Source organism: Vicugna pacos, chromosome 28, assembly GCF_048564905.1.
Source record: "Vicugna pacos chromosome 28, VicPac4, whole genome shotgun sequence".
NCBI classification, from domain to species: domain Eukaryota; kingdom Metazoa; phylum Chordata; class Mammalia; order Artiodactyla; family Camelidae; genus Vicugna; species Vicugna pacos.
Genome location: NC_133014.1, coordinates 11,250,942 through 11,277,286, shown reverse-complemented (window position 1 = coordinate 11,277,286; position 26,345 = coordinate 11,250,942). Strand labels below are relative to the sequence as shown.

General features: G+C 50.3%; 1 protein-coding gene and 1 long non-coding RNA gene across 4 annotated transcripts; one reads left to right on the top strand and one right to left on the bottom strand.

Annotated features, from left to right (window-relative positions):
• Positions 1-6,877: 6,877 nt before the first annotated feature.
• On the bottom strand, positions 6,878-19,704 carry IL1RN (interleukin 1 receptor antagonist). Of its 3 annotated transcripts, XM_072951486.1 has the most exons (6): positions 19,568-19,647; positions 13,255-13,332; positions 11,887-11,938; positions 10,408-10,496; positions 9,229-9,341; positions 6,878-8,178 (listed from the first exon to the last, which is right to left on the bottom strand). In XM_072951486.1, the coding sequence occupies exons 3-6, from the start codon at positions 11,898-11,900 to the stop codon at positions 7,963-7,965; spliced, it is 432 nt and encodes a 143-aa protein (XP_072807587.1). In that variant the 5' UTR covers positions 11,901-11,938; positions 13,255-13,332; positions 19,568-19,647; the 3' UTR covers positions 6,878-7,962. The 3 variants fall into 3 exon arrangements, with proteins under 3 accessions (XP_072807587.1, XP_031547943.1, XP_006203887.1); XM_031692083.2 differs by lacking the exon at positions 13,255-13,332 and having other exon boundaries at positions 19,568-19,704; XM_006203825.4 differs by lacking the exons at positions 13,255-13,332; positions 19,568-19,647 and having other exon boundaries at positions 11,887-12,017.
• A 1,549-nt stretch (positions 19,705-21,253) lies between these two features.
• On the top strand, positions 21,254-24,534 carry LOC116285920 (uncharacterized). Its single transcript, XR_012065185.1, has 3 exons — positions 21,254-21,332; positions 21,772-21,899; positions 24,271-24,534. It is a non-coding gene; the product is annotated as an uncharacterized lncRNA (long non-coding RNA).
• The last annotated feature ends 1,811 nt before the right edge of the window (positions 24,535-26,345 follow it).

Below are 26,345 nucleotides of genomic sequence, written 5' to 3'. Positions count from 1 at the left end.
TGGAAAACGTTGCCTGAATTTGAACGTTGAGTAGGAAGTAGGTGGTGCAGATGAGGAGACGGGCACTCCCAAGAAGGGTGGGGAAAGGGGAGGCTTCAGAATTTTCAAAGTCTGTACATGCCTTAGGACAGACCGTAACCCTGAGCGCCACCGGCCAGGCCTGGCAGGATCTAGCCCTGCCTACCTCTCCCCTCATCCCCGCGTTCCAGCCACATGCCCTGTGATAAAAGGAAGGAAAATTTCCATGACTAATAAGGAAGGCTGCCAAGGAGGAAGAAGAAGGTGGCAGAATGACTCCATCGTGGCCCAAGGAAAGGAGTGCCTGACTCGAGAACACAGCAGGGAGACCCTCAGAGTGGAGGTGGGGTAACAGGAGCAGGAGTCTGAATTCACCCGCCACCATGATCATTCCTCTGCTCTGATTCCCGCCATCTGACTCCATGTAGACTTTCCCTGGAGGAGGATGCAGGCACGGCTTTACCTCTATGGACCCATTCGTCACGGTACTGAGTGGCTCGGCCTTTTTATTTATCTGTTATCATGAGCTCCAACCATCACCTACCAACATGAAAGAGTGCACGTCTCCTTTGCAGGCAGGCCGCTGGGGTTCCTGTGTTGAGCTCTGGCAAGGTGGGTGTGAGTTCTTTCCAGGGTGGAGCTGAGGGTAGAAGCTGTGGGGCGGGTTAATTCCACATGTCAATCAATTATCCAGGTAAGAGGTCCTCAGCTGGAAACAGGACCAGAGTATGTGGGCTTTCAAGCAGGTATAAGGAGACCCTCAGAAGGGGTAGAGTATAGCTCAGTGGTAGGACGTGTGCTTAGCATGCAGAAGGTCCTCCATCCAAAAAACAAAAAACAAAAAATAAAAACCCACCCTAATTACCTCCCCCAAAAAACCAAACAAGCAAAAACAAAAAAAGACCCTTTGAATGTATCGGCTGTCACCTCTTAGCAACACTGATAACAGACAACATTTATTGGCTACTTGTCTGGGGTCAGACCCTACAGGTACTTTAAGAGGCAAATAGTCCAAGTTAGGACTCATTAAACTACAGCCCAGTTGTAGGTAAATGACAATAAACCTTGAATGGAGTGAAAAGGCAGCTTTTTCCTAGGGGGCCTTTAAAAGTCTAGACCTTCTCTCCTGAGAGCATGAACTGAACTAGTTATTTGTCTTCTCAAGGTTTTTCCCGAAACGAAGATGAAAGATTATAGAATTATCTTCTAGAAAATGCTGACCCCTGGTGGAGATTTCTTGAACTGCTTTTAAAACCCCTCCCAGTCTGGATAAACAGCAGTAGACCCAGAGGTAAAACTTTCTTTTGAAAGCCGAACATCCCTCTGTTTAAGCTTTCACAGGCTAAGAACCCCAACAGAAATAGAGTATTTCACTCTCTCTCCAAAGTTTTCTGAGATCTGAGTTTAATACCAAGCATGTTGTGATATGCCATTATGACTTAGGGATTTCACAGTCATACAAAGAGAAAACACAAAATTATTTAGTATCCCCAAGATTTGCAAGAATTTTGCCCCCAGTTTAACACCTACTATTGTATCACAGTCTGTGCCCCCCAAAAGTGAAGCTCAAAAGTGTGTCTTAACCAGACTGAGAAAGTAGAAAACCTTCTTCTGAAACTGAATCCCCCTAAAACCAGGTTCCTCTGCTGAGTTTATGATTAACCTCTCTGTCCAAAACTTTGTCCCTTTTCTTGCCCCACACCTGTTCCCCCTCCAGACTGAGGAGTATCAAAGAAAAGGGGGGGACTGTAACTGAGCAGGGCACCATGGGGCCTTCCCTGGACAGGACCCACCCTACCCCACCATGTCCTCTGCAGAAATCTTTAGCCTCCCAGGCCTTCCCTGAGTTCCAAAGAGCAAACTTAATCAGAAGAGTGAGAAAAATGCAGAAACAAAGAAAAACAGCCAAGCAGGACAAAATAACAATAGTTTCGCCATTAAACAAAGTCAAGGACCTTTAGTTCCTCCTCAAAGGCTAGAGATAATATTCTGGGCCATATCCTTGAGCTATTTTGCAGATACTGAAACCCTCACTGGGTGGAAGAAGTTAACTGCACGCTGCCCACAAGCATGGAGATAACAGACTGGTTGGAATCAGAAAGTTGATGATGGTGACTCCTGATGACCTCACCACCAACCAATCAGAAGAATGTCCACGAGCTGGTCACACACCCTATAATCCTCTCCTTCACCTTGTATTTAAAAGTCTTTCCCTAAAAACCTTTGGGGAGTTCAAGTCTTCTGAGCACTGGCTGCCTGGACTCCTTGCTTGGCGCCCTGCAATAAACGCTGTACTTTCCTTCACCACAACCGGGTGTCAGTAAATTGGTTTTACTGCACACAGGCGAACGGACCCAAGTTTGATTCGGTAACACCACCTTCAACCCAAATTAAAATATAGTCAAAATATTCTGCTGATTTGATAAGGAGCTTTTCTCTGAAGTCAAGGACCAGCTCCCTTTGTGTTTTCAGACACCACCAGGCAGCAGGGAGGACTTGGCTTCAGGGTCCCTGAGTCAGGAGCCCTCTGGTCCAGGGGATCTTGGCCGTGGCATGCCGATGTCCTGGCCCCACCCCCAAACCAGTCTCTGGAGGGAGGAGTGTTGGGCATTAGCATCACTTTCTTTTAAAGCTTTGCAGGCGACCCTAATGAGAACCACATTTCTAGTCTAATCCTTTTTTTTTTTAAGTGAGAAAATTAAGGTCTAGCGAGAAGGGGTTGTTTGACCACTGTGAACCCCTAGGTCACCAGCAAGTTAGTAGGGAAACTCTGAATAGACTGTGAAAGCCTTAAAGACCGGGGTCTCCCGTGTTCAGTCTCAAATTTTCAAATTAGCCGTTCTGTCATTCTGTGACCATATAGTGCAGTCAGGCCAGAAGTGACAGGAAAGGCCACCTTCATCTAAGGCGTTTGCCCATCTTCTGTCTGTGATTTCCTCTCCCACCTGAGCCCCCCACCTCCCAGTCACCCTTCCCCTGCCTCCTAATTGTACAAAAGCCTCATTTTCCATGCTGTGCAGGCCTGGCCTTCCTAAGCCACGTCCCAGCCCTGTGTTCTGTCCACGAGCCAGAGATGGCCCTGTGCGCCAGCCCTGGGCTGTGATTTCATCACAGCAGGTTGACACCTGTCAGCTCAAAAGTCCATCCTCTGCCTAACTCAGAAACAGTTGTTTTAAATCTCACCCAAAGCAGCAGATTTTTAGCCATTCCAAGCCCACCTGCTTTGCATACCCCATGAAGTGTACCTTTCCAGCATCTGACTGCCAGGATGAGCCCCAGGCCACAAAGCTCCCCAGCTGCTGCCGCTGTTTGGAGCTCTCCGACCCAGAGACTCCCGCTGTGGTCCTGAGTGATGCCACCTACGCAAGGAGCCTTCCTCCCCCCAGTCGCCTTGTCTGCCCCTCCTAAGTAGAGACCCACTACTGAATAGCTCTGGACAGACCCCTGCTGCTGCGAGGGACCTGCCTGAAAGCATCGCTCAGTAAAGCTTGTGTATACTACTGCCACCTAGTGGTCAGATCTTTTCCCTCGCTTAGCGTCCCAAATCCCGCCAATCTCCTAGACCCTGGGGCCTTTCCCTTCTTCCGCCTCTTTCAAAACTTCCCGGGCCTGAATTCTCTGCCTTCTCAAATTTTCTGACCAATGCGATACGTTAATCCTTACTAATATATCAGGGGCCAATGTATTTCTTCACCAAATATTTACTGATCACGCAGTACCTCCCAAGCTGGGCACTTGGGATACATCCTGGAACAAAACAGATGAAACGTTCAATTAAAAAAAAAAATACAGATGAAAGATCTGCACGTGGAGAGCTGACATTCTAGCAGGGCGAAGATGGTTTAAAGCTTTTCCTCTCCTAAAGAACATTTCAAGCCAAAGTGAGGCGATGTTAAGAGGGGAGTGTTCAGTATTGTCAGTGAACTAGTGACAGGTACGGGAAGGACATGGGTTGGGTTTATAATTACGTGAGTCAGCTTAACAAAAATGCCAAAGCTTACAATATTGCTTGTTATCAGAGAAATGCAAATCAAAACTACAATGAGGTATCACCCCACACCAATCAGCATGGCCATCATTAAAAAGTCCATGAATAAACGCTGGAGAGAGTGTGGAGAAAAGGGAACCCTCCTACACTGTTGGTGGGAATGTAGTTTGGTGCAGCCACTGTGGGAAACAGTATGGAGATTCCTTTAAAAATTAAAAATAAACTTACCATATGATCCAACAATCCCACTCCTGGGCATATATTTGTAAAAAACTTCAATTCAAAAGGATGCATGCACCCCAGTATTCACAGCAGCACTATTTACAATAGCCAAAGTGTGGAAATAACCTAAATGTCCAACAACAGATGACTGGATAAAGAAGTTGTGATATATTTATACAATGGAATACTACTCGGCCATAAAAAAAGAATTAAATAATGCCATTTGCAGCAACATGGATGGACATAGAGATTATCATACTAAGTGAAATAAGTCAGATAAAGCCATACAATATAGCTTATACTAAAAAAAAAGACACAAATGAACTTATTTACAAAATAGAAACAGACTCACAGACATAAGAAACAAACTTATGGTTACCAAAGGGGAAAGGATGGAGGAGGAATAATTTAGGAGTTTGAGATTAGCAGATACAAGCTATTATATAGAAAATAGACAAACAACAAGATGCTACTGTACAGCACAGGGACCTATATTCAATATCTTGTAATAACTTATAATGGAAAAGAATCTGAAAAAGAATGTATATATATGTCTAACTGTGCTGTACACCAGAAATTAACACAACGTTGTAGATCAACTATACTTTCATTAAAAATAAAGAACAGAAATACCAGAGCTTATACATTGGACGAGGGCTTCACTTTAAACCAGAGCTTCTCAGCCTTTAACTCCAGGTCACCTGGAGACCTGGTTACAGACCTAAGTCAGTAAGGCTGACATGAGGCCCGGGATTCTGCATTTTAACTCCCAAACGCAGCTGCTGCAGCCGCGCTGTGGACCACACTTTGAGCACCAAGGCTTTAAGGCAGATTCCTTCGGGCACTGACTCCTGCAGGACTAATTATAATAATAATCACGTTCCTTCTGACCACGGAAGGTTGCTGCAAAGGTTCAACGAGACAACCCAGCCCTTTGCATGAGCTCCTTTCTGCATTCAGAGGTGAGAAAACGGAGGCTCCAAGGCTTCGACTAACTCATCCATCAGCACAGTCGCCACCAGGAGAGCCAGGAAGTGGCTCCAGAGTGCTGGGGCTCACGCGCATGCGTGACTCTGGGGCTGCCTCACCTGCTACCAACCTACAGCCGGCTGCTTGGCTGAATTACATGAGTATCTGAGCCTTGGGCTTCACCTCCTGCAGCATGAGGGGAGGATGGCTATGGAGCCTCACGAATGTTAGCGGCTACTATCACCGTGAAGCCTGGAAGGGCTTTCTGCCTGGAACTTCCTCCTTTTATCAGGATTGAAAATGCAGCAGCCGCACACACTTTTATCACACACAGCATCTCACCCTCTAATCTCACTTCGACCCCGCACCATCCCCGTGGGGCAGGTGTGGCTGCTTTCGCGTTATGCACTAGGAAGGAAAAGCTGGGGTGTCGGGCCGCCTCATCGTCATTTTAGGATCCGAGATCCGGATGATATCTTAAAGATGTTCTCCAGCCGGTTGCCTTTTAACTTGCTCAGTTTGGCTTGTTTTTAGCAACGACATCTCCTCTTCAAATAAAGCCGTGGGTGGGAGCAGGTTCTAGGAATGGAGCCCGACCTCTCAGCCTCCCTTTTTTTGGTTCCATTTCCAGGGGCCTCCGAGAGGCATCCAAGGAGCTCTGTTTGGAAAACCCCAATCTAAGTCAACACTCCCCCAGGACAAGTGGGAAGCAGGCCTCGGGGCGGCGGTGACTTGGCCAACATCACACGCAGGCTCTTGGCCCTGAGGTACCTGACTCTAGGACACCCAGGACCCAGCCCAGAAGTAGGAGGAAGGGCAGCGCCCCTCGCTGGCCTGACTCTATCAGCCATGGTATGTTTGATAAACAGTTCTTAAAGTCTTCCATTTCCCCCTCATTAGGCCAAATTCAATATTCTACCTGGTAATCTCACCTTTTCCCAAAGGCCCCTTTCCCTGACACTCCCTGGGGAGCTGGGTGGGGGCAAGGCTTTTTCTTTCCAGACATTTCAAAATTGTGAATATGACACAACATTGTAAAATGATTATAAATCAATAAAAAATGTTAAAAAAATTGTGAATATGATATACATACAGAAAACTGCCTAACCGCATCCATGCCAAGAAACAGAACGTGGCCTGGTCCCTCCCAGGAGTCGGCCACCTCCCAGCTTGTGGGCAGCGTGCATCCCCACTGCCGTCTCTGGGTGCACACCTGTCTCTGCCTCCCTTCCCACAACTGCTCCAGCTGCCTGTTTTGAACTTGATGTAAATGGAATCATGCTCCTTGCATGCTTCTGTGTGCGTGTGTGATTCTTGAGCCCCACGTGGTGTTTGTAAGACTCACCCGTCTTGTGGCTGCTGCCAGCTACGATTCATTCATTTTCTCTGCTGTTGAGCATCACCGTGTGTGGACAATTTACATGTTCATTCTTCCAGGATGAGTGTTTGGGTTGTTTCCATGGGGGGCTATTGTGGACCGTGGTGCTATATACCTTCCTGGCAGGGACACTTGCTATCTTGTTATCCAGGGAGAGTGATGCCCAAGGAGGGAAGTACTCTTACAGGAGGGGCAACCGAATCTGGCCCCAGGGTTTGAAATGTCCATTGGCCTCCCCGTTACCCAGCACTCTTTGCCCCAAGTCCAACAAGGCCACAGACACCACCAGCAAAGGAGATGAGTTTTCAAGTTTTTATTGTAAAACAGAGCTCAAGTCACAGGGAGTAGGAAACTTTCTACTCAACACATACAACACACGTTCACTGAGCACCTGCCGAGGGCCGGGCCACGGGCTCAGCCCTGCGGGGACCTGAGACCCATGGGGGTCACGCTCCCCGCTCTCAGGGGCTTACGGGCTGGTAGGGAGACAGGCAGGCACAACACCTTCCAGACAAGTCTCAGAGTGTCTAAAATGGTCAAGGATTCATTCCTCTGGGGAGATCAGGGGAAGCCATATCTGTGCTGTGCCTTCGGAGCTGGGGGCCTTCTGATGGGAGGGCGGGGTGGGGGCCCAGCACCACAGGCAGTGGCAAGAGGTCTGGAGTGGAGAGGGTGTTCGGGGCTCAGGCAGTGGGGTCTACACTTCTGGGAATAATGCAGAAAGGGAAAAAACCTAGGGGACCAACCTAGTATGCTAACTTTTCATTTTTACAGGTTAGGGCATCACCAAAAAAGGAAAATCTCCCACCTCCGTTCACCATCATTTCACAAACACAAGAATATTTTAATTTTCCATCCCCTTCTAGAAAGGACATACTCTCCAGATAACAGACTCTCTTTTAAAGTTGGCATAAGTACCAGAAATCCTTATTTTCCATTTTATCACAGACTCTAAGAATTTTGCCCCATGGAGCAGTACTAGTTAGTAAAATGAAGAATGGGAGCCACTTGGAGGGAGATGAGGGATCTGGGGCATGGACGGTGGAGGAAAGGGGAGGAGGAGCTGGGGAGAGGAGAGCAGAGGGCATCCAGGCTGGCAAGGAGGCCTGGACTGAAGGCACAGGTGACACTGAAGGGCTTTGAGCAGGGCCATTGTTCCATCTGAACTTTAGAAAGACCTCTGTGGAGGCAGTGTAGAGGCTGGGCTAGAGAAGGAGGCTGGAGACAGAGTCCTGGTACCAGGGCTCTTGTACCTCCTTCCAAGGGTCCACCCAGCCAAAGTGGCCCCGCTGAGCCCCACGACAGCCGGGAGACCCCAGGGCAGGATGGAGAGGCGTGTCCGGAGTCGTGGATGTGCTGGGAGCGGAGGCAGGGAGGCTGGGCGGCACTACTGGTCCTGCTGGAAGTAGAACTTGGTGACCCGGAGGGCCTCTTTGGGCGTGTTGGTGAGGCTGACGGGCTGGTCCGCCTCCAGCGCCGTGCAGAGGAACCAGCCGGGGCAGGCGGCCGACTCGAAGCTGGTGGTGAGGCCGTTGTCAGAGCGGATGAAGGTGAAACGCTTGTCCTCCTCCTTGTTCTTGCTCAGGTCCGTGATGTTCACTGGCTGGAAGCCAAAGGAGGAGCAGGTGAGGGCTGAGGGGCAGAGAGGTCCCCGCCCCCCCCCCCCCCCCCCCCCCGTGACAGGGCCCTCCAGCTGCCCAGAGTAAGTGCTGAAGAAACGCCGGCCTGGAGCCCCCTGCAGGACACCGCCTGTCCCGCGCCTTTTAGGACAGCCTTGCTGCAAAGAGGCTGTCCCACTGTGATGCTTAATTTGGGGAAATCTGGCCACTCCAGCCCTGGGCAAATACATTCAGCAAACACGTGACCATCAGCAGAGGCCGATGCTCTGTCGTGCCTGCACCTCTGAGAGTGGGGAGTGGAGAAGATGGGGGTTGTTGCAGCCCATTTGACACGTTACACACAATATCCTGGTCATTCCTGCCCCACACGGAGCAGACAGTCACTCTCCAAAACAGTGCCGTCTTTTCCCAGGGCTGGCCGCCTGTTCCTACTGCACAGGACCAAGGAATCCAGGGCCCTGGCTGGGGTCTCAAGTCATGGGTTTGAGTAGATAAGGGTTGGAAGAGAAAGGTCATGAAGGCTGGCTTTATTGGAAGAGGGCAAGTTCAAGTGGGTTAGGGGCCCTTGGGCGAGAGAGTGACACAGAGATTGAGGTTCCCCAAAGGAACCACGCCTCCTGGGGGCCACACCTGGGTAGTCCCCTCCTTCATTGAGGCTAGACGTAGCCATAAGACTGGCTTTGGCCCATGGGACACTAGCGGTAAGATACCAGCAGACATTTAATAAGCGTTTGCACACTGAGGATTGTCTTTTTGGAGTCCTCCCTCCCGGAAGCCAGCCGCCATGTTGTAAGGAAGCCCAAGCTGACAACTGAACTTAGAGCTCCCTGCAAACGGAGCCTGGAGGGTGAGCCCCAGCGCCAGCCACGCTTCCTACTGCACGCGGCTGCAGGAGGAACGCCGGCTCCACCATGTGGCACAGAGCCGCCCAGCAGATCCCAGTCCACCCACAGCATCACAGGAAAGGGCACATTGCAGTTGTGTTAAGCCACTGAGTTTGGGGCAGGGGGCTGTTATCTGCAACAGGTCCTCACCTCCAACTGGAGCTTGATCTCATCACCAGACTTGACACAGGCCAGGCACAGCTTCCCCCCTTGGATCCCCAGGAACAAAGCATGAGGCTCGATGGGCACCACATCTATCTTCTCTGGGGAAGAACAGAGGGGAAGTTGAGGTTGTAAAGGAGAGGAGACAGAGGTGGTGAAGAGAGCAGCCTGGACTCTCCCTGGGAGTTTTTCTGGCCCCCTAATCAAAACCCCAAGGTTAGAAGGACAGCGAGGCCCCACCTTCCTGGTCTGCATCCAAACAGGTTCACACCAAGCACCTCTCTAGCTGTCCTCAAAGACCGAGGCCCCTAGATTCTGCCCCAGGTGCTTTCCAGCCTCCCCTCCCTTCCCCTGGGCACCTGCTCTCCAGGTCAACAGGGCAGGGAACACAGCACCCAAGGTCGGGAGTGGGGCTCCAGGGCTCGCCCCCGAGAAGCTGGGGTAACTCTGAACCTGCCTCTTCCCCTCGGTGGTCTCCATGCCCTCATGTAGGAGGGAAAGTCTCAGCCTCTCTGTGCTTTAGGGTCCTCTTTAAGGAGAAATAGCAGAAGGACAGGAAAGGTGGGTCTCGCACCCTTTGAGAGCAAGGCAAGGGGAGGGGACAATGGGACGCAGATGATGTCACTCTACAATACCACACCAGCCTGCAGGGGTGAGAAAGCACCTGGGGGCCAGTGCTGAGAAAACCCCACACTGAGTCACCCAACTCCCCTCCCTTTACTAAAGGGAAAGCTGAGGAGCAGTGTGGGTGACCCTTGTTCCAGTTCATCCAGCTTGACGTTGATCCAGAGCATGACAATGTGGTGTCCGTGAGTAAGGGACAGAAGCCAGCCTTGTCTGTGGTGTATTGATTTTGGGTGGGAGGGACAGTTTGAACACAGAGGAATATGGGGGCTTCCTAGACACGGGGGAAGGACAGAGCTGCTCCTGTCTTCTGGGTCCTGCCCCTTCAAGCTGCGGCCCTGGGAGCACTGTGCCTGCAGGTGGTGGCTCCCAACCTCGGCTCCACCCCTCTCCGCCTTCTTAGGCTGCCCTCCTACGCATCCTTCCGTTTCAAACTAGGCCACAAAGAACCAATAGGGGTTAGGACATCACACGTAAAGGCCTCAGGGTCAGAACACAGCGCTGCAGACCCCGGGCAAAGTGGCCTTCGTGGCCACCACTCACCTTCTAATTTAGTATTTGGTCCTTGCAAATAGCCGGCAACTAGTTGGTTATTCCTCAGGTAGAAGGTCTTCTGGTTGATATCCCAGATTCTGAAAAGCAAAAGGGCCCCGCCATAATGAACACATGCTGAGTGCCCAGCCCTGTGCTCAGCCCCTCCCTGTGTTCCCCAGAGTTCGCCCAATCTGGGTCCAGCCTTCTGCTGGGGGTGCAGATTTTAACCAACCCATAGCATGGATGTGGAGACTGAGGTCAACACTGGATAAGAGACAGGTCCAGCTCCCACAGCTGGTAAGCGGTGCACTTGCCTCCTACCCGCTCCTCACCCTCCCAGAGCAACCGCCTCCTACTGCAGCAAAGCACCACCCAACAGAACTTTCTAGGGTGCAGAGATGTTCTATGTCCACGCCGTCCAATATGGTAGCCACCAGCCTCGTAGGGCCAATGAGTTCTTGAAATGTGATGTGACTGAGGATCTGAATTTTTTTATTTTATTCTATTTTTATGAATTTAAATGCAAATTCAAAGAGTCATCAGGTGGCTTTGAGGAGCCGGGGAGCTCGGTGACAGGGGATCCGGCCAACTGTAAATTTCTTTGCACACGTGAGATTTGATCTTTTGCGATTATTCTTCATTCCTGAACGAGTTTAATCCCATCTGAAGGGATTGAGCATCCCTTACTAGAGGCCTCCGGGGGCGTCTCCTGAGCTCCCAGCCCCCGGGAAGAGGCCGAGGCAAAGCCCCATGAGGCGCAGTTCCCACATCTGGGAAGGGGAGGAACCCAGCCTGCAGCCTCAGGGCAGAGAAGCTCGGAGTTGGAGGGTGAGGTCACCCCAACACAGCTTCAGTCCAGGGATATCCCAGCCCAGAGGGCACACGCAGACAGTGCTCTGTTTTTATCAGCATCACAGCCTGCTAGTTTAACAATGGTGACATCTCACAAAGTTTCTGACCCAATTTTTAACCATCCCAATCATTTTCAGGCACTTGCCCATGGACAAAACACTGTTGCACTGTTATTCGTGCATTTGACCTTCATGACCATCCTGTAAGGCTGGCAGGGTTAGCATAGCCCCATGTCACCGATGGGGAAACTGAGGCCCCAGGGGAGCAGGACCTCCAACTTTCAACACAGACAGGCATTGTTCACACACAGTCTGGCGCTCTGGGCCTTGCCCTGCCCTTGGCATCCCTCAGCCCAGCACACTCTGCCAGGTCCTAACCCCAGCGTCGTGGCTTCCGGACACGTGTCTGTCACTCATCACCTCGCCATGGTCTCTGGGAAAGTAAGCCAGGCCTCCAGCCGAGCTTTGCGTATCTGGGATAGTTCAGAATACAAGCCTTGAGGACCTGGCATGCAGCAGCCCCGTACCTGAAACACGAGCATCCCTTTCAGGACCAAACCCAGTTTTCAGGCCCTGCAGATGGCTGTGTCCCCGGTCCCCACCCGTCCGGCCCTACCTCCGGGGGCATCAGCCTTACCTGTAGGCCTGCATCTCGCAGGGTCTTTTTCCCAAGGGATGGCCGGCTGTCTCTGAATGAAACAGGAAAAGGAGGAGAGAGATTAGGTAACTGTGGGGACCCTTGCGGATTTCCATCCTGAGGCCACGAGGCAACGGGAGACTGCCATGCCGGACCCAGGGGAGCTGCTTATAAAGAAAAGAGTCGCTCACCCAAACCAGGCTGTGGCCGCCCTGTGCTCTGTGAGAAGCGGAAACGCCCTCACATTTCCAAAACCAGAAACCTTGCTGTTGTCACTTTCAGCCCTGCTGAGTGTCGCAACGGGGGTGTCGTAACCCATTCCCTCCCCTTTTCCTCTGTGCAATTTCCCCAAAATTGAGATTTCTGTTTCCCCTTCACTGAGTTCTTGGGAAGAAGGACCCATGAAAACCAAATCCTCTCATCTGCCTGACAGGTCTCCTGAGACTTTGAAAAAAGAGATTGGAGGAGAAATGTCCCCTCCTCCAGTAAGCCAGGTGGCGGGGCTCTCAGCGCACGTGGGAGACGCAGGTCACTTCGCGTCCCTTGACGGAGGGACAGCTTTGCTGGACTCTGGACCAGGGACTGGCAAACATTCTGTCCAGGACCAGATAATAAACACTTTAGGATTTGTGGGCCGAACGTCACTATGACTCAACCCGACAGTCACAGACTCCAAGCAGCCTTAGACAATCCATAATCCCACAAGCTAAGTGTGCTCTGATACGACTTCATTTACAAAAGCAGGTGGTGGCTGGATTTGGCCTGAAGTCTGCTGACTCCCGGCCTAGAGTAAACTTCCTGAGATCGGCTCTGAAACCAGCTCTATTCCTGTTAGAGACGTCTTTGAAGTTATGGTCTCGGGAAAACGGGGTGAACTCAGCCGTGGTTCGGAAAGGAATCTAAAATCCACCTCCACCCCTTGCAGTTTGCCACCCGTGTGACCTGGAACAAGTCCCTTCACCTGTTTGGGCTTCTGCTTCCTCTCCTCATGCTCAGAATGAGGTTGAGTATGTCTTGCTCACGGTGCAAGGAGGGAAGGAAGGGAGGGAGGGAGAAAGGGAGGATGTAATGCTAGTGCAGAGCATAGATCTGAGAACTGGATGGGCGCTCAGCATCCTCCTACCTGAGCCCTTCACTGTTTCTGAAGAAGACCCAGAAAGACTCAGAGAGGGAAGGACACCTGCCCAAGGTCACACAGCTTGTCAGTGACAACGTTATAGCCAGAAATCCAGGTCTCCTAACTCCCACCCAGAGGTCATCCAATTACAGCAGCGGGTCTGTGTCCAAATGAGGGTAAAATCTGTCAAAGAGGAAGGCTACGGTAGGAATTTGAAAGTTGCTAAGAGAGTAGATCTTAAAAGTTCTCACCACAGGGAGCAGGGGGCGTAGCTCAGAGGAGGAGCACGTGCTTAGCATGCATGAGTTCCTGGGTTCAATCCTCAGTACCTCCATTAACCAGAAACAAATAAATAAAAATTCAAAAGAAGTTCTCATCACAAGCAAAAAAAAATTGCATAACTACTTATGGTGGTGGAAAAATCATTATGTTACACATAATGAAACTCACATAATGTTCAATGTCACTCGTACCTCAATGTGAAATGTTTTTAAAGAGGAAGTTTGCCAATAAATTTCTCAAATCTTTAGAGAGCACCTCTTTCAGAGCAAATGGAATATTTCTGCAAACATTGTATACCCTGAGCTGGGCTAAACGGCGTGTTCGCGTTCCCTGTTCTGTTCTCACAAGTTGTGTGACCTTGAGGGAGCTCCTCACCTTTGAAACACGTGCAAGAGATAATGTCTACCTTCAGGGCCAGGGGGTTTGTTTGTTTGGGCTTGTTTTTGTCAGGGCTGGCTGAAGGAGGCAACGTGTGGGCCCGCTGGGTTATTTGCCACTTCCAGTATTTGCTGAATAGGGGTTTCTCATTTCTGGAACACTTACGAGTTATGGGGTGCATACATGGTCATCACACCTGCTGTAAGGGAAGGCAGCTACAGCCCCCCACCACAGTAAGTTCTCCCCACTTGTCTTTCTGGATTACTCCTGAAGCCCTCCTCAATCGTTAAATCAGCATCACTCAGGAGTGATCACCAAGGAAGAGCAGTGACTTGCCAAGGTGAGGCCGAGGCGCTCCCTCCTGGCTCCCCGCCCTCAGTGTTCCAAGCCAAAGTCTCGTCCAGGCCAATGTTCCTCTGTCCCTAATCCAAATTCAAAGAGACAGATTTCTCCCCAAAAGCAGAGGCCCTGGATTGCCCCGCCTCCCAGGTCTGTGCCCTTTTCTTACTGTGCCCCCTAAAGTGGCCCAGCAGTCCTTTCTGGAACTGGGGGAGGGAGTCCCTGGGGCTGGGCTATGGAGTCAGACATGCACGGGGGCTGTGTCCCCCGTGTCACTTACGAGCTGGTCCACCCACGCAACGTGCCAGAGCGCTCGGGGTCTCAGTTTCGTTATCCATTAGACAGGGCCAAAAATAGAAGGAAGCCTCGTCATGCGTTGCTGTGAGGATGGAGACATTGCACAGGATGTACTTAACCCAGACCTCGGCACGTAGGTGCTACGCAGACAATAGAGCGCGCTTACGTAGGTCTGCTTCATCACCCCAGGTAAGTGGGAGGGGTCCATCACAGTGCCTCCATCCGGATCCTGATCCGATCCGGCCAACCTGCCCTGCAAGCCTGCTTCACTCCAAAGGGAAGGCTCTCATGCCTGTGGGTCGGTGGAGGAAGTAAGTGGGGAGGAGAATTCCTCTCTGTTTCCTCATGCTTCTGACCACAATTCCACTCTTGGTTCCGTCTCATCAAAGCAGTCGGCCTCCCTGTGATTTCTGCCCACCCGTGAGACATCACTGACTAAACACATTCTCGGTTCTGGTGCTCAGCCCTTCACTCCACTTCCTGAATTAAGGTTAATGACCAAACCATGAAGTGGACTCTGCCTCCGCGGGCAGCACCCTGTGCTTCCTCCCCCGAGCTCCCAGCATCACGCTTGTACTTGGAGGCTCCTATGTGCAGAGCCTGCCCTGCTAGACATCAGAAATGACTAAGACCCTCTTAAAGGTAAACAAGACACTCAGGCTGAGTCCACGTCCCAGAAGTGACATGAGACACGTTCCACGGAGACCACATGGTGAGCCTCAATTGTTGATGCCTCTGAAGTGCTCAGGGCAGCCCGGCCACATAGGAAGTGTCTGATACATGCTGGCTCTTTCTCAGTTTCAGCTAATGGCACCTTTCAGTTCTAGGATTTCCGTTTGCTTCCTCTTTCTGTATAGTTTCTAGTTCTCTGCCGAAAGTTGCAATCTTGTCTTTTAAATCCTGGGTCATATTATTCATTCATGGTTCCTGCAAAGGCTTCCCCTGATGACTCCAATATTTGAGTCCCTGCTGGGTTTCCTTCTATCATTTGTGTTTCTCTGGTGTGCGGATTGTCTTGCATGTGCCTGAGTCCTTTTTCCTGAGGGCTGGACACTGTATTGCAAAACCTGTAGGGATAGTTCATGGCTCTGGACGATGTCGTGTGTGTCCAGACACAGTTTGGTCTGCTCCTGCTGGGCACTGAGGCTGGGAGCACTGCAGCCCCAGGTGATTTCACCCAAAAAGGGCTTGAGGTGATTCAGGACTGGGCTCCAGTAACCGTGCGGGCTGCCGCATTTCCGTCCACTCCTGGTGCCCCAGGACCCCAGCCTACATCGGGGCTGCTTGTGGAAGGCTCCTCCGACCCAGTGCGAGACAAAGTTCAAACTGTATCCTCCCCCGACCCCAAGCCCCATAAGTCTGTCCAAAGAAGTGACTGAAAAGTTGAACAGGCAGCCAAGAAGGAAGGGCCTTTAATTCCACTCCAAGGAGCGGGGAATTTATCTAAAAGAAAACTGAATCAGAGGGTGACATGGTCAGATTCGTCTTATTAAAATCATCTTGGAGACAGTGGACAGATGGATCAGACTCGGACAGAGGTCTAGGGGTGATTGAACCTGAAATCAGGGCAGCGGTGTAACACTCATCTTGGCAGGAGATATTGACAGCCAGAGCTCCAAATATAGCTCTGATTGGTGCATTTGCCAGTTTCTCAGGTGTCAATGAACCGTCATGGATGAGTTCAAGCCACCCATGTGACATCACTGAATGCAGAGCTGGGAAGAGATGGGGTCCTGCTGGCTCCAGTACCCTACCAGGCAGGGAGATTTAACTGCCCTTCAGTCTTCCTGGAATGAAATTGTCTCCACGTATTCCAACTCCAGTCTCCCTCCTCTTCAGCCCAGTGGCTCATCCCACAGTCCCGTCACCCCCGCACAAAGCAATCCCTACTGATACATTCAGTTCATCAGGAAACCACAATGAATGTTGGCGCAAATATTTTCAGCTGTGCCTCCTGGAGCTGCATTTGTCGTTACCCAAGTAGCCTTGGTAAACGTTTAAGCAGCTGGCTTTGGGTGGACAGCTGTGCACCTTCTGTTGTAATGACTTAATCCCATATTTAGATTCTTCAGCCCAATTCTTGAATGCCTGAGTGTTATAATAGCGCACCTCACACAATGCAGGCAGTCATAATGTCCAAACTCTGTAAATTTTTACTAAGATAATGGTACAAGGACTCCAGTTACCTTTTCCAAAAGATGAGTAAATATACTAATACAAAGAGGTGGAAAAGGATGAGAAACACAAGCCCCCAGAATATAATCTGATGTCTTCTCTTTGTCTGTTTCCACCTACCCAGGACTGCCAGGCAGCTAAGTCAATTTTAACCAAATCCGGTAGACCTCCCTAGAGCATCAGGTCAGGTTTGGAGACAGGTGTTCTGGGCTTCTCTGCCCACACAGATGCAGCCATCAGAGCGACCAAGTCAGCCCTCCTGGCTGGCGAAGGTCAGGAGATTGCATATAAAGCCAACTGTGATTGACTGCAACTCTACAAGAAGCTTGCTCTCCTCCTGGGTTTAAATGGTGAACTGACTGTGAATCCTTTCTGAGGTTCGGAGTCTTCCAAAATGATCTTTGTTCCAGCAGTTTCTGGGTTTGATACGGATCTGCATTGAAAGCCGTTGTTTATCTGGCTATCTTGTGTTTGCTGAGGAAAGTATTTGCTCTTGCCTTCTGGGCTTTGATGATTAGCTTTGTAAGCAACTTCTCTGCAGGCAGGAGGAGAGGGAGAGGGATGGGAACTTGGGGGGAGGGAACGAGTTCGTTCCTTGCTTGCAATGCTTCAGCTTCTGTGTTCTACTCTTTCTTACAGACCTTGTTTTGTCCTCATAATAGCTGTGCAAGGTGGGTATATTTACACCCACTCTCAAGATGCGTATGTACTTATACTCACTCTATAGAATAAGAAATCAAGGCTCAGAGAGATTAAATCACTTGCCCCAGATGCTGGCTGAGCCCAATTCTTATACTGAAGTCCTGCCAGAGAGGCAGCTAACGTGTTTTCCTCTCTGCTTCATTGCACAGTTAACAGGAAAAAGAGCTGTATTTGTTCTGATGCTGCTCCTTTTGGTTTGAACTCGCATCTCATAGAGCAGTGATTTATTCCACAATTGCTTGGAAATTCCAGGAAGAAAAGAAAGGATGTAGTAAGAAAAGAATGATTTTAAACCTGACATAGGTTAAAGAGAAGCCTCTTTACCTGGTTATTGACTAGGGTGGCCAACCGGCCTGGTTTTTCCAGGATTTTCCTGATTTTAATACTAAAAGCTGTGCATCCTGGGAAACCCCTGAGTCCCTGGAAAACTGAGATGATTGGTCACTTTTTCATATGAACCCTTAAAAGGTGCCATCTGGTGGCTAGCACTGCAAATTGCAGGCACAGTTAGCAGTGACGTTGTCCGTTTTATTGGATGAGCAGACAGATAGACAAAGCACACAAGAATAGCCCAAAACCTCAATAAGTTTTCCACTCAAGGAAAGAGACTATAGCAGATACAATATTGATCAATTCCTCTCATTCTGATCAAGTTAATTTTTAATTAAGCCATTCGTATTTAATTTCCTCCAACTATGTAATCAAGATATGGTCAACTAGTAGCTTAAAATTGTTTTCAAACTTAGGTGGTAGAAAGGATTTGTCCTTTCATTGTCATTGTTTTCACATCCTCCTCCTCCTCCTCTACATACATTAGCTGTAAGTTCAGCAACGTGGAGAGGAAGGAAAGGTCCACTGAGAGAAATGGCCTATCCAAGGTAATGCAGAATACGCATGGGGTGGCTCCATCTTCATCCTTGTCCTCTGTCCTCACTTTCCCAGTTCTTCTGTCAAACCATGAATCTCTCTAGGTTCTCTCTTCTCAAAGCCCTGTTCTCTGGTTGGCATCACTGGTAACACCTGTGCTCCTGGCCTTAGATGGAGAACGTGGTTCCTCCTCCCAGGAACCATGGTGTCTTCACTGGACTTACATGCACCTGTCTCCTCAATTCAATCCAACTCAAGTTATGCATTTTATTTAGCACCTGCGATGTGCTGGTTTCAAATATTTTGGATGCAATCTTTTACGAGTATAGGGATTTCTTCACATTTCACTCTTTGGCTCTGGGAGCGGCATCTTCCTTCACACATTTTAGAGGTACATAAGACCGTGGGCTAACAGTTGAACACATCCCACTGGAGACTGTTACAGCCACTGAGGAAAGGGGGAAGATTTGCTCCTCCTGGCATCACTGCTGTGGTTTACAAGGCACTTCTCCCTCCGTGATCTCACTAGGCGTCTGTGCGCCTAAAGCATACCCAGTGGTTTGGAGACAGACCGTCTGCTGTCAAGCCCAGCTTCTCCCCTGATACCGGCTGTCTGGCCCTGGGCAAATTACTTAACCTCTCTATGCTCCAGTTTCCTCTTCTGAAAATGTGAACCATAATAGTCCTTCCACATATGGTTGTTGTGAAAATTAAATGAGATTAACCATGTACATAGTTCAGGAGGACTCCCAGCATGTAGTAAGCACCATGGGAGTATCAGTTGTCACTGTGTCCTCGAAACCCCAAGTTTGCCAGCCTCATCTTGGCATCGAGGAAAGTACAACCCAGAAAGGAGAAATAGTGTACCCATTAGAGGCCAACCTAAAATTAGATGTTGGGTCTTCACACCGCCAATCTTAGGCTCTTTTCTCTGCCCCATGTGTATTTTAACCAGAGGTTGCAAACCAGTAGCTCATAGAGCAAATATTTTATTTATTCAATCATTGCTTTATTTTATCAGAATAGTACACACCACAAACTCTGATTCTTTCTGGAAAATGAGAAGTTCTGGCCATCTGGAGCTGGAACTGACCATCTCCTGGAACTGACTAGCGACGGCTCCTGATTCTATGCCCCCTCCACCCCTCAGACTTACGGCTGAGGGCCAGCTTCTATTAGTATTTCTCATGGAGCTCACGCTGTTCTTTCTCTCTTTTCAAAGAAATATTTCTCCAATTTCCACATCGCTAGCAATAGTGGGAAATGACCGATGGACACCATGGGCGCCATGATTTTTCTCACAGCAGGAGGGTTGCCTTGTCACCTGCTCCCCCAGCCCCTGTCTCAGAGCATTGGCACCATCTCCCCTAGGAGACTGTTGTCCACACGGTGGCCAGGTCTCCCAGACAGGCCTGGAAACCCATGTGCTTGTCATTCCCCTTGAAGCTTGCCCTTAGTAAATACCAGTGGTAGGCACTGTCCCCTCCATTTGTGAGATGGAAAAATAGGAGGAAAGGAGCTTACCAAAAAGCGCTGGGGAGGGCCCGGGAGAATCCGAGGGCTGCCGAGGTCTTCCAGCGTCTGGCTCCAGACTGGGCGGCTACACAGGACGAAGCACCCAGGCCGTGCTTGCTCCACCCATTCCTCCTGGGGCAGGGCTGCCCCTTCCTTCCTGATCACCTGAGGAGGTGAGAGGAGGAGCCCCAGTCAGCCTTCCCGCATACCCAGGCAGGGCTGGCCACCCCAAGGCCGTAGGCAAGCCCAGCTTCCAGAAGGATGACTCAGGCCAACAGAAGCCAAACTGGTTCTTCTCTGCGTGAAAATGGAGGTCACCAGTGAGGCGCAGAGCTGGATTAGTGAGGGTGGGCCCCCACCCATCCAGATAATTAGGGATGGACTTAACCCTGTGTCTCGGGCATTCTCCTGGGCGCTGGGGGAAAGTCACAGAGGGTCCCTGGTGTTCTAACCGAGGAAGAAAGAGAGGAAACAAATAAACACTCTGACGTCACGTGCAGTAAATGCTGGAGGGGAGATACAAGGCATGAAGTTTTTCAAAAGACCTGAGGAGGTGGGGAATGTGCGATTTTAAGGCAAGTGGTCAGGGAAGGCCTCTCTGAGAAGGTGACACTTGAGCTGAGACCTGAATGATGGCAAGGAATGGGGAGGGTATTCCAGATGGAAGGAACAGCTAACAAAGGCCCTTGGGTGGGATCATCGAGATTGGATGGAGGCCCGCGTGGCTGGGACATGGCTTAGGGAGCGGCAGGTACCCGCCCCCTCCTCCAGTTACCCTCAGGCCCTGTGCTGCCCGCTGGCATGAAGCTGTCCAGGAGGCCAGACACTCTCTCTCCACCTTCTTTGGAAGACGCTAACTTCCAAACCTTCTCTTTGCCATTTGGAAAGGACCTGCTGGCTAGCTTCCTACCCCTGGACCCTGCCGTGAGGGAGCAGACAACTCAGGAATCCTTAAAACCATCCAAGTTGGTGCATGGGAGCCGTAGCAAAGGCTCAAAGTCCTAGGTCCTGTCCCCAGGTCTGCAGCTAATGAGCTGCGTGACCCTTGATGTGTCCCTTCCGTTCTCCAGGCCTCATTCTGATCATTGCAAAGGGAGCTGACCCTCTGCCCTACCCCGCCCTGCCCTAGGTGTGGGGCTGGCAGAAAGAAACGCAGGCTACAAAATGTTCTCATGAACTGTGTGCATTGAAACAGGGCCTTACTGTAGGCAATGCCTTAGGGCGAGGGGAGGGCAGGCCAGCCTCGTGGCTGCCCCTAGTCCTGCCACCTTCAAGCCTGTCTCCTCTGTCGGGAGAGGTCATCCTTCAGCGGGGTCTGGGAGGAGCAGTTCACTTCCCCCAGCCCTGTCTCTGGGGCCCAGGCTCGTCCCCAGGGTCCCTGGGCTCGGCCCGCGGGGCCTGAAGTCGGGCTGAGAGATGCAGGGCCCCCGTTCTGGTGCCCCAACCGCAGGGACTTCCCAGGGTGCCTTACTTCCTGCCCTCTGCTGCCCAGCCCCACCAACTCTAATGCCAAGGCCTCTGAGCTGGGCTGGGAATTTTTGAAGCCACTTTTGTAGAGAAATGCCTATTTGCTAATGAACCAGGAAACTGAATTTTGTAAACCTGGAAAGTTGGGCTTTGGGGCAGCCAGGAACAGGCCCCAGGACCTTCCTTGTCACCATGATGCGTTTCTATTGTTACATCAGGAGGGCCGCTCTGGGAGGCGGGCTCTGGTGCCGGAAGCTCAGATCCATGATCTATACTGTGTGATCCTGGGAACATCTGGAAAATGAGGGTAAGACTGTGGCCCACCTTGCTGTGGGATTGTGAGGACCGAGCTACTAAACACAAGGTGCTCAGAATACAGGAAGCATCTCTGAAATATTAGCTATATTCTCGCAGGGTGTGGGTCTGATGTCTCCCCTGGCCTGTGGTCAGTAGGGAAATAGTAAACCAGGCTGCCAGGCAGGGCCAAGGGTTGGTATGTTGATCAGAACACAGGTTGGGGTTCCCCCTGACACTGGGCACATCCAGGGTAGAGGGACCATTGGCTGGCCTCTCTAAACCCCCAGAGCCTGGCCCACTCCAAAACTCTCTCCTTCAGGCCGCCCACCACTCCTCCAAAGCTACAGGATCAGAGCGTGGCCTCGGGCACCCAGAGCACCTGAGAAGCCTGGAGCCGCTATGTGTGGTGGCTTCTCATCCTTTCTTTGACTCATTTCTCTACACGGCAGGTGCTAGGCTATGAGTCAGGGACACAGTGGTGAACAAAAAGCGCACACAGTCCTTGCCGTGACCTGCCGGGGAGGCAGATGCTGCCCAGACGATCACACACATGGCTGTCTGAGCTGAGCTCTTCAAGGTGAGGATGGTTGACTAGTCTGTGGAGCTTGGGAAGGGGGCAGTTTTACGCAGAGGAAGAGCAATGTCAAGGTCCTGAGGCCAAAGGAAGAAGTAAATTTGAGGGAAATCCAACAGCTTTAGAATGGCTATTTTCCACAGGTGCACATAGAAGTAGATAGACAGACGCAGAAATGAGAAGGCGGTGGCCTTCAGCTGACAGTGATGCCTTCATGTCTCAAAACCTGAACGTTCCTGGTTGAGGTCTCTCATGAGATCCTGCACTCCCTGTCCCAGTGTCCCGTCCCACAAACTCCACATCACAGCCAAAGCTAGCTCAAGCTGGTCTGCCTCCTGTAACCAAACGCTTGAATAATTCCATAAAGGCCAACAAGCAACACAGAAGGACACTGAGGAGTCAATCAACATGAAATTGCAGAAGGGACAGTCCAGGAAGGGCCAGGTCGACAGCAGGAAGCATCATTTCCTGCGTCTGAAGAGGCCATCTGGCCCGCAGAGTTTGTGGGTGAGTCCCGCCTTCAGTAGCATCCTCTGGGGTTTTGCCTGCCAGGCACGCCGCCTCATCTTGGCAAGCCGCTCCTTCTTTGCTCACCCCATCCTCTGTCACAGTGCATGGGGCACAGGACCTGAGTCACAGCAAGCTGCATCCTTCTGGTGTTGTCCAAGCTGAATCGGAAGGAAGAGGAGCAGTTCCTCGGGCTTTCCCAGCAGCCAAGCGGTAGAGCTGTCAGTTTGAGGTGGCCTTGGTCCCCACAACAACAACCAACAATCAGGCCCTGAAGTGCACACTCATTTGCTCCAGGAAGATTCACTCCCCCACCAGTCTCCCCGCTCCTGCCAGGTGCTAAGTTAGACGCTGGGGCATAGAGGGGAGTGAGGTGGACATGTCCTCTCCAGACTCAGCCCTCACACCTCAGAAAACGACATCCCAGAGTGATGTGTGCAGGGATACAGGCAGCACAGGGTTTTTTGGGCATACAGAACAGGGGCCCCCCACTCAGGCTTGGGAGTGGGGTCAGGGGAGAGAGACGCGACAGGTAGGGGAGGAGGAAGGGAAAGAGGCCCCAAAGTGAAAGAAAGCATTGCTCAGGGTTTCAGGTGACCTAAGTCAGTCAGAGCCAGAACGTCGAGTTCAAGGGGAAAAGCAATGGGGAGGAGCCTACAGGGTGATGGGGGCCCTGGCATCCAGACCCCTATCCATCCATCCCAGGGCTCTGGACTTTGGCTGAACTGGGGCCCCTGGAACTTCCAGAAGGGTGGACTTGGGGTGGCAATCTGGATGGATGTGGGAGAAGGACTAACAACTCTTCAGTTTGCATTTTCCCTCTTCCATTGTATGCTTATCTGGGCGGGGAGGGGAGAGTCAGAGATCCTACCCCCTCAAAATATAATTTGAAAAAAAAATTGAGCTAAGGTATTTCTCTGTTGTTTGTTTCAAGTCCCACGGTGGCCGGGCCCTGGGAAGCCCTGCCTCACATGTTAGTCACCTGAGAACACTTCCTTTTCTGAGGCCAGGGGCTTTCACAGAGAGAGTAGAAGCATTGCAACCATGGAGTCTTGCGGTGCGTCAGAATTCCTGGAGAGACTGAGCTGCAAGCCAGCTCTGTGCTGGGTAACAGGAACGTGCAATTGACCTGTGGTCTGTTACACAGGATTGCATCACTGGGGAAAGAAGCGTGTGCCCAGGAGCAGAACGGCCCCGAGTCTGGGGTTGCCCCAGACCTGCAGGCCACCTCAGCTGGCAGGTCCCCAGTGCTGGGGGCCAGGGTCACAGACTTGGACCTCAGGAGCGCCTGCCTGTCTTGGTCTGTTGCGAGAACACGGGGCACATACACCTAAGACAGATCAGCATCTCGGCTACCCCAGGAAGAGGGCTTTGTGAGGAGGGTTCCAGGCGAATTCACTCCCCTCTGTGGTTCATGCTTGGCTGATGGAGGACGGTCTTCAAGTGTGTGCACAGAATCTAGCATGCAGTGGAGACGGGCAGGCAGGCAAGCATTTATTGGAGGCTTATCTCAGGATCCACACCTAGGTGGTTTGAAGAAAGCAAGACATGCAGAAAGAGGAACTGAAGGGCACTGAAGTCTCATGGACCTCCACCGTCCCCGAGGAGATCTGGAGCTGGGGTGGCCCTGGCAGGGGAGTCAGGCCTTTATTCCCCCTCATTAACTGGTCATTGGATGCAGGCTTCCCCTGGAGAGGAGATGGGGCCTCTTTAGCTGTGGGCCGTTCTGATGGGGCTGGGGGAGGTGACCCCAGAATCATCTACAGTGACGATGACTAATGACAGCTGTCACTCCATCGTGTAGACTTTCTCATTGAACTTTCACAATGGTCTTTAGAATGTGTAACTATTATCTCTATTTTTACAGATGAGGAAATTGAGGAGGTCCAGAGCGCTGTTTGACTCAGAGCCCACTTCACCACCGTAACACCTCCTTCATGAATAAAATACAAGATACGTAGTCAGGAAACCTGAACTTGTCATGTGCTCATGGACTGTTCCCAGACAAGCCTTTCTTCCTCTCTGAGATTCCATCTTCCCAGCTCTAAAATGAGAGCTACTTGACCTACTTTTTACTTCCCTGATAGAACGGTTGCCAAGACCGATTAAAAGCGAACCTGTGTTTGTGGGAGTGCTCTGTGAGGTGCTTAGTTCTCTGCAGTTAGAAGATGGAATTCTCATCCACAAGCAAGGCGGCACGTGATCCAGGGGACCAGCACACCTGACCGCTCCTGGCAGGGGAGGAGCTTCTCCAAGGCCACAGGAGTCATCCTGGATGGGATGCTGGGAGCCTCCTGGCTGGCACGCATTTGAACTTGTGTCCACACAGAAATTCGAACAGTGGAGAGTGAATGCTTTCGTCACCTGCAACAAGTCCAGTTCCTTTCATTTGGGGATTGGTCTCAGGCCCTTTCTGGGGTTAATAAGCTATGCGTTCTGATGTGGTTGATGGAGAGAAAGTTGCAGACCCTGGAAGCTTGGATTTCAAGCCCCCAGCACAGAAGGAAACCCCAGGATGAGGACAAAGGGGACCAGAGAAGAGGCCTTTCTATAAAGCCCAGGATGACAGTGGTTTTCCCGAAGAGCTCCAGAGGGGGACCTGGGATCTGAGTGTTGGCACCACTGCCAGTCCGGGAGAGGGCTGTGTGTGTGTGTGTGTGTGTGTGTGTGTGTGTGTATTCAGTGATTGACCTGGGGTCAGACATACCACGAGGCCTCTTGATCCATATTCATATTCCTTCTTTTTGAAACACCCTTTAAAAGAGTATCTATTTTTTTAATGAGGACTAATTGGTGGTAAACTCATTTATTATTTGTCTGGAAGTAGCTTCATTGTGTCATTTTTCTTGCTAGATAGTTTCGATAGGTATACAATTCTGTATTAACTGTTCATTTTCTCTCAACACTTTGAGGATAGCATTCAACTGTCTTCCTGCTGCCATTGCTATCCAGAAGTCAGCTGTCAGTCTACTGGTAAAATCATCTCTAATGTTGGCATTTCCTCAGATTCATTACAACGTGTCTGTGTGTGAATTCTTCTTATTTATATTTCTTTGAATGAGATGTGTTTCTGGATCTGTGCATTCATTTTATTTATCAGTTCTGGAATATTCTAAGATATTAACACATTGATTCTTATTCTTCTTCCTGCTCTCTATTTCCCTCTTAGGGGCTGTGATTTGATTGTGTTAGGCTTTCTTATGCTGTCCTCACAGTGTCTTGACACATCTGTCATATATTGAATCACCCTGTTTCCTTGTTCTGCATTCTGTGTAACTTTTTTTGGCCTGAAACTTTCAGCGCAGTAATTCATCTTTAGTCATTCACTCTGCTGTTTAAACCCACCTACTGAATGTTTATTTCAGAAACATTATTTGTTATTTCTAAAAGCTCAATGTTTTTCCCAATACTACCAGCTCCTTTGTTATACTTGTCTCTTGCTCATTTTTTGATTCAATTGTTTACACTAAACGTTTTACACAGAATTATTTAAAATTCTGTATCTGATCACTCTGAAGTCTTTGGGAGCCTCAATCTGTTATTTTTTTGTTTCAGATTCTGAGGTTCCCAGATCACTGGGACCATCATACCTGAAGTTGGAAGTCTGAATGGTGAGGTCATACTCTTACCTGGGACTTTGAAGTTCACCCAGCAATAACCTCAAAACCCCCCTTAAAAAAAAAAAGTTAAAGGAAGAGAAATAAAGAACAGGGGAGGGTATAGCTCAGTGACAGAGTGCGTGCTTAGCACGCAGGAGGTCCTGGGTTCAATCCCCAGCACCTCCATTAAAATAAGTAAATAAATAAATAAATAAATAAACCTAATTACTTCCCCTCCAAAAGTAAAACAAATAAATAAATAAAGACCACGTTGAATTTTATTTATAACAATAACCTTTTAAACATAACAAAACATAACAGCTAAGCTCTTTGTTAAGGTAGC

What these genes read in the sequence shown, in the direction of transcription:
- IL1RN (XM_006203825.4), bottom strand. Translation starts at nt 12,002, where the DNA reads ATGGAAATCCGCAAGGGTCCCCACAGTTACCTAATCTCTCTCCTCCTT. An exon ending in TGCGAGATGCAGGCCTACAG is followed by an intron (nt 10,497 to 11,886) that starts GTAAGGCTGATG and finishes TTTGCTTTTCAG; the next exon opens with AATCTGGGATATCAACCAGA. An exon ending in AGATCAAGCTCCAGTTGGAG is followed by an intron (nt 8,179 to 9,228) that starts GTGAGGACCTGT and finishes TTTGGCTTCCAG; the next exon opens with CCAGTGAACATCACGGACCT.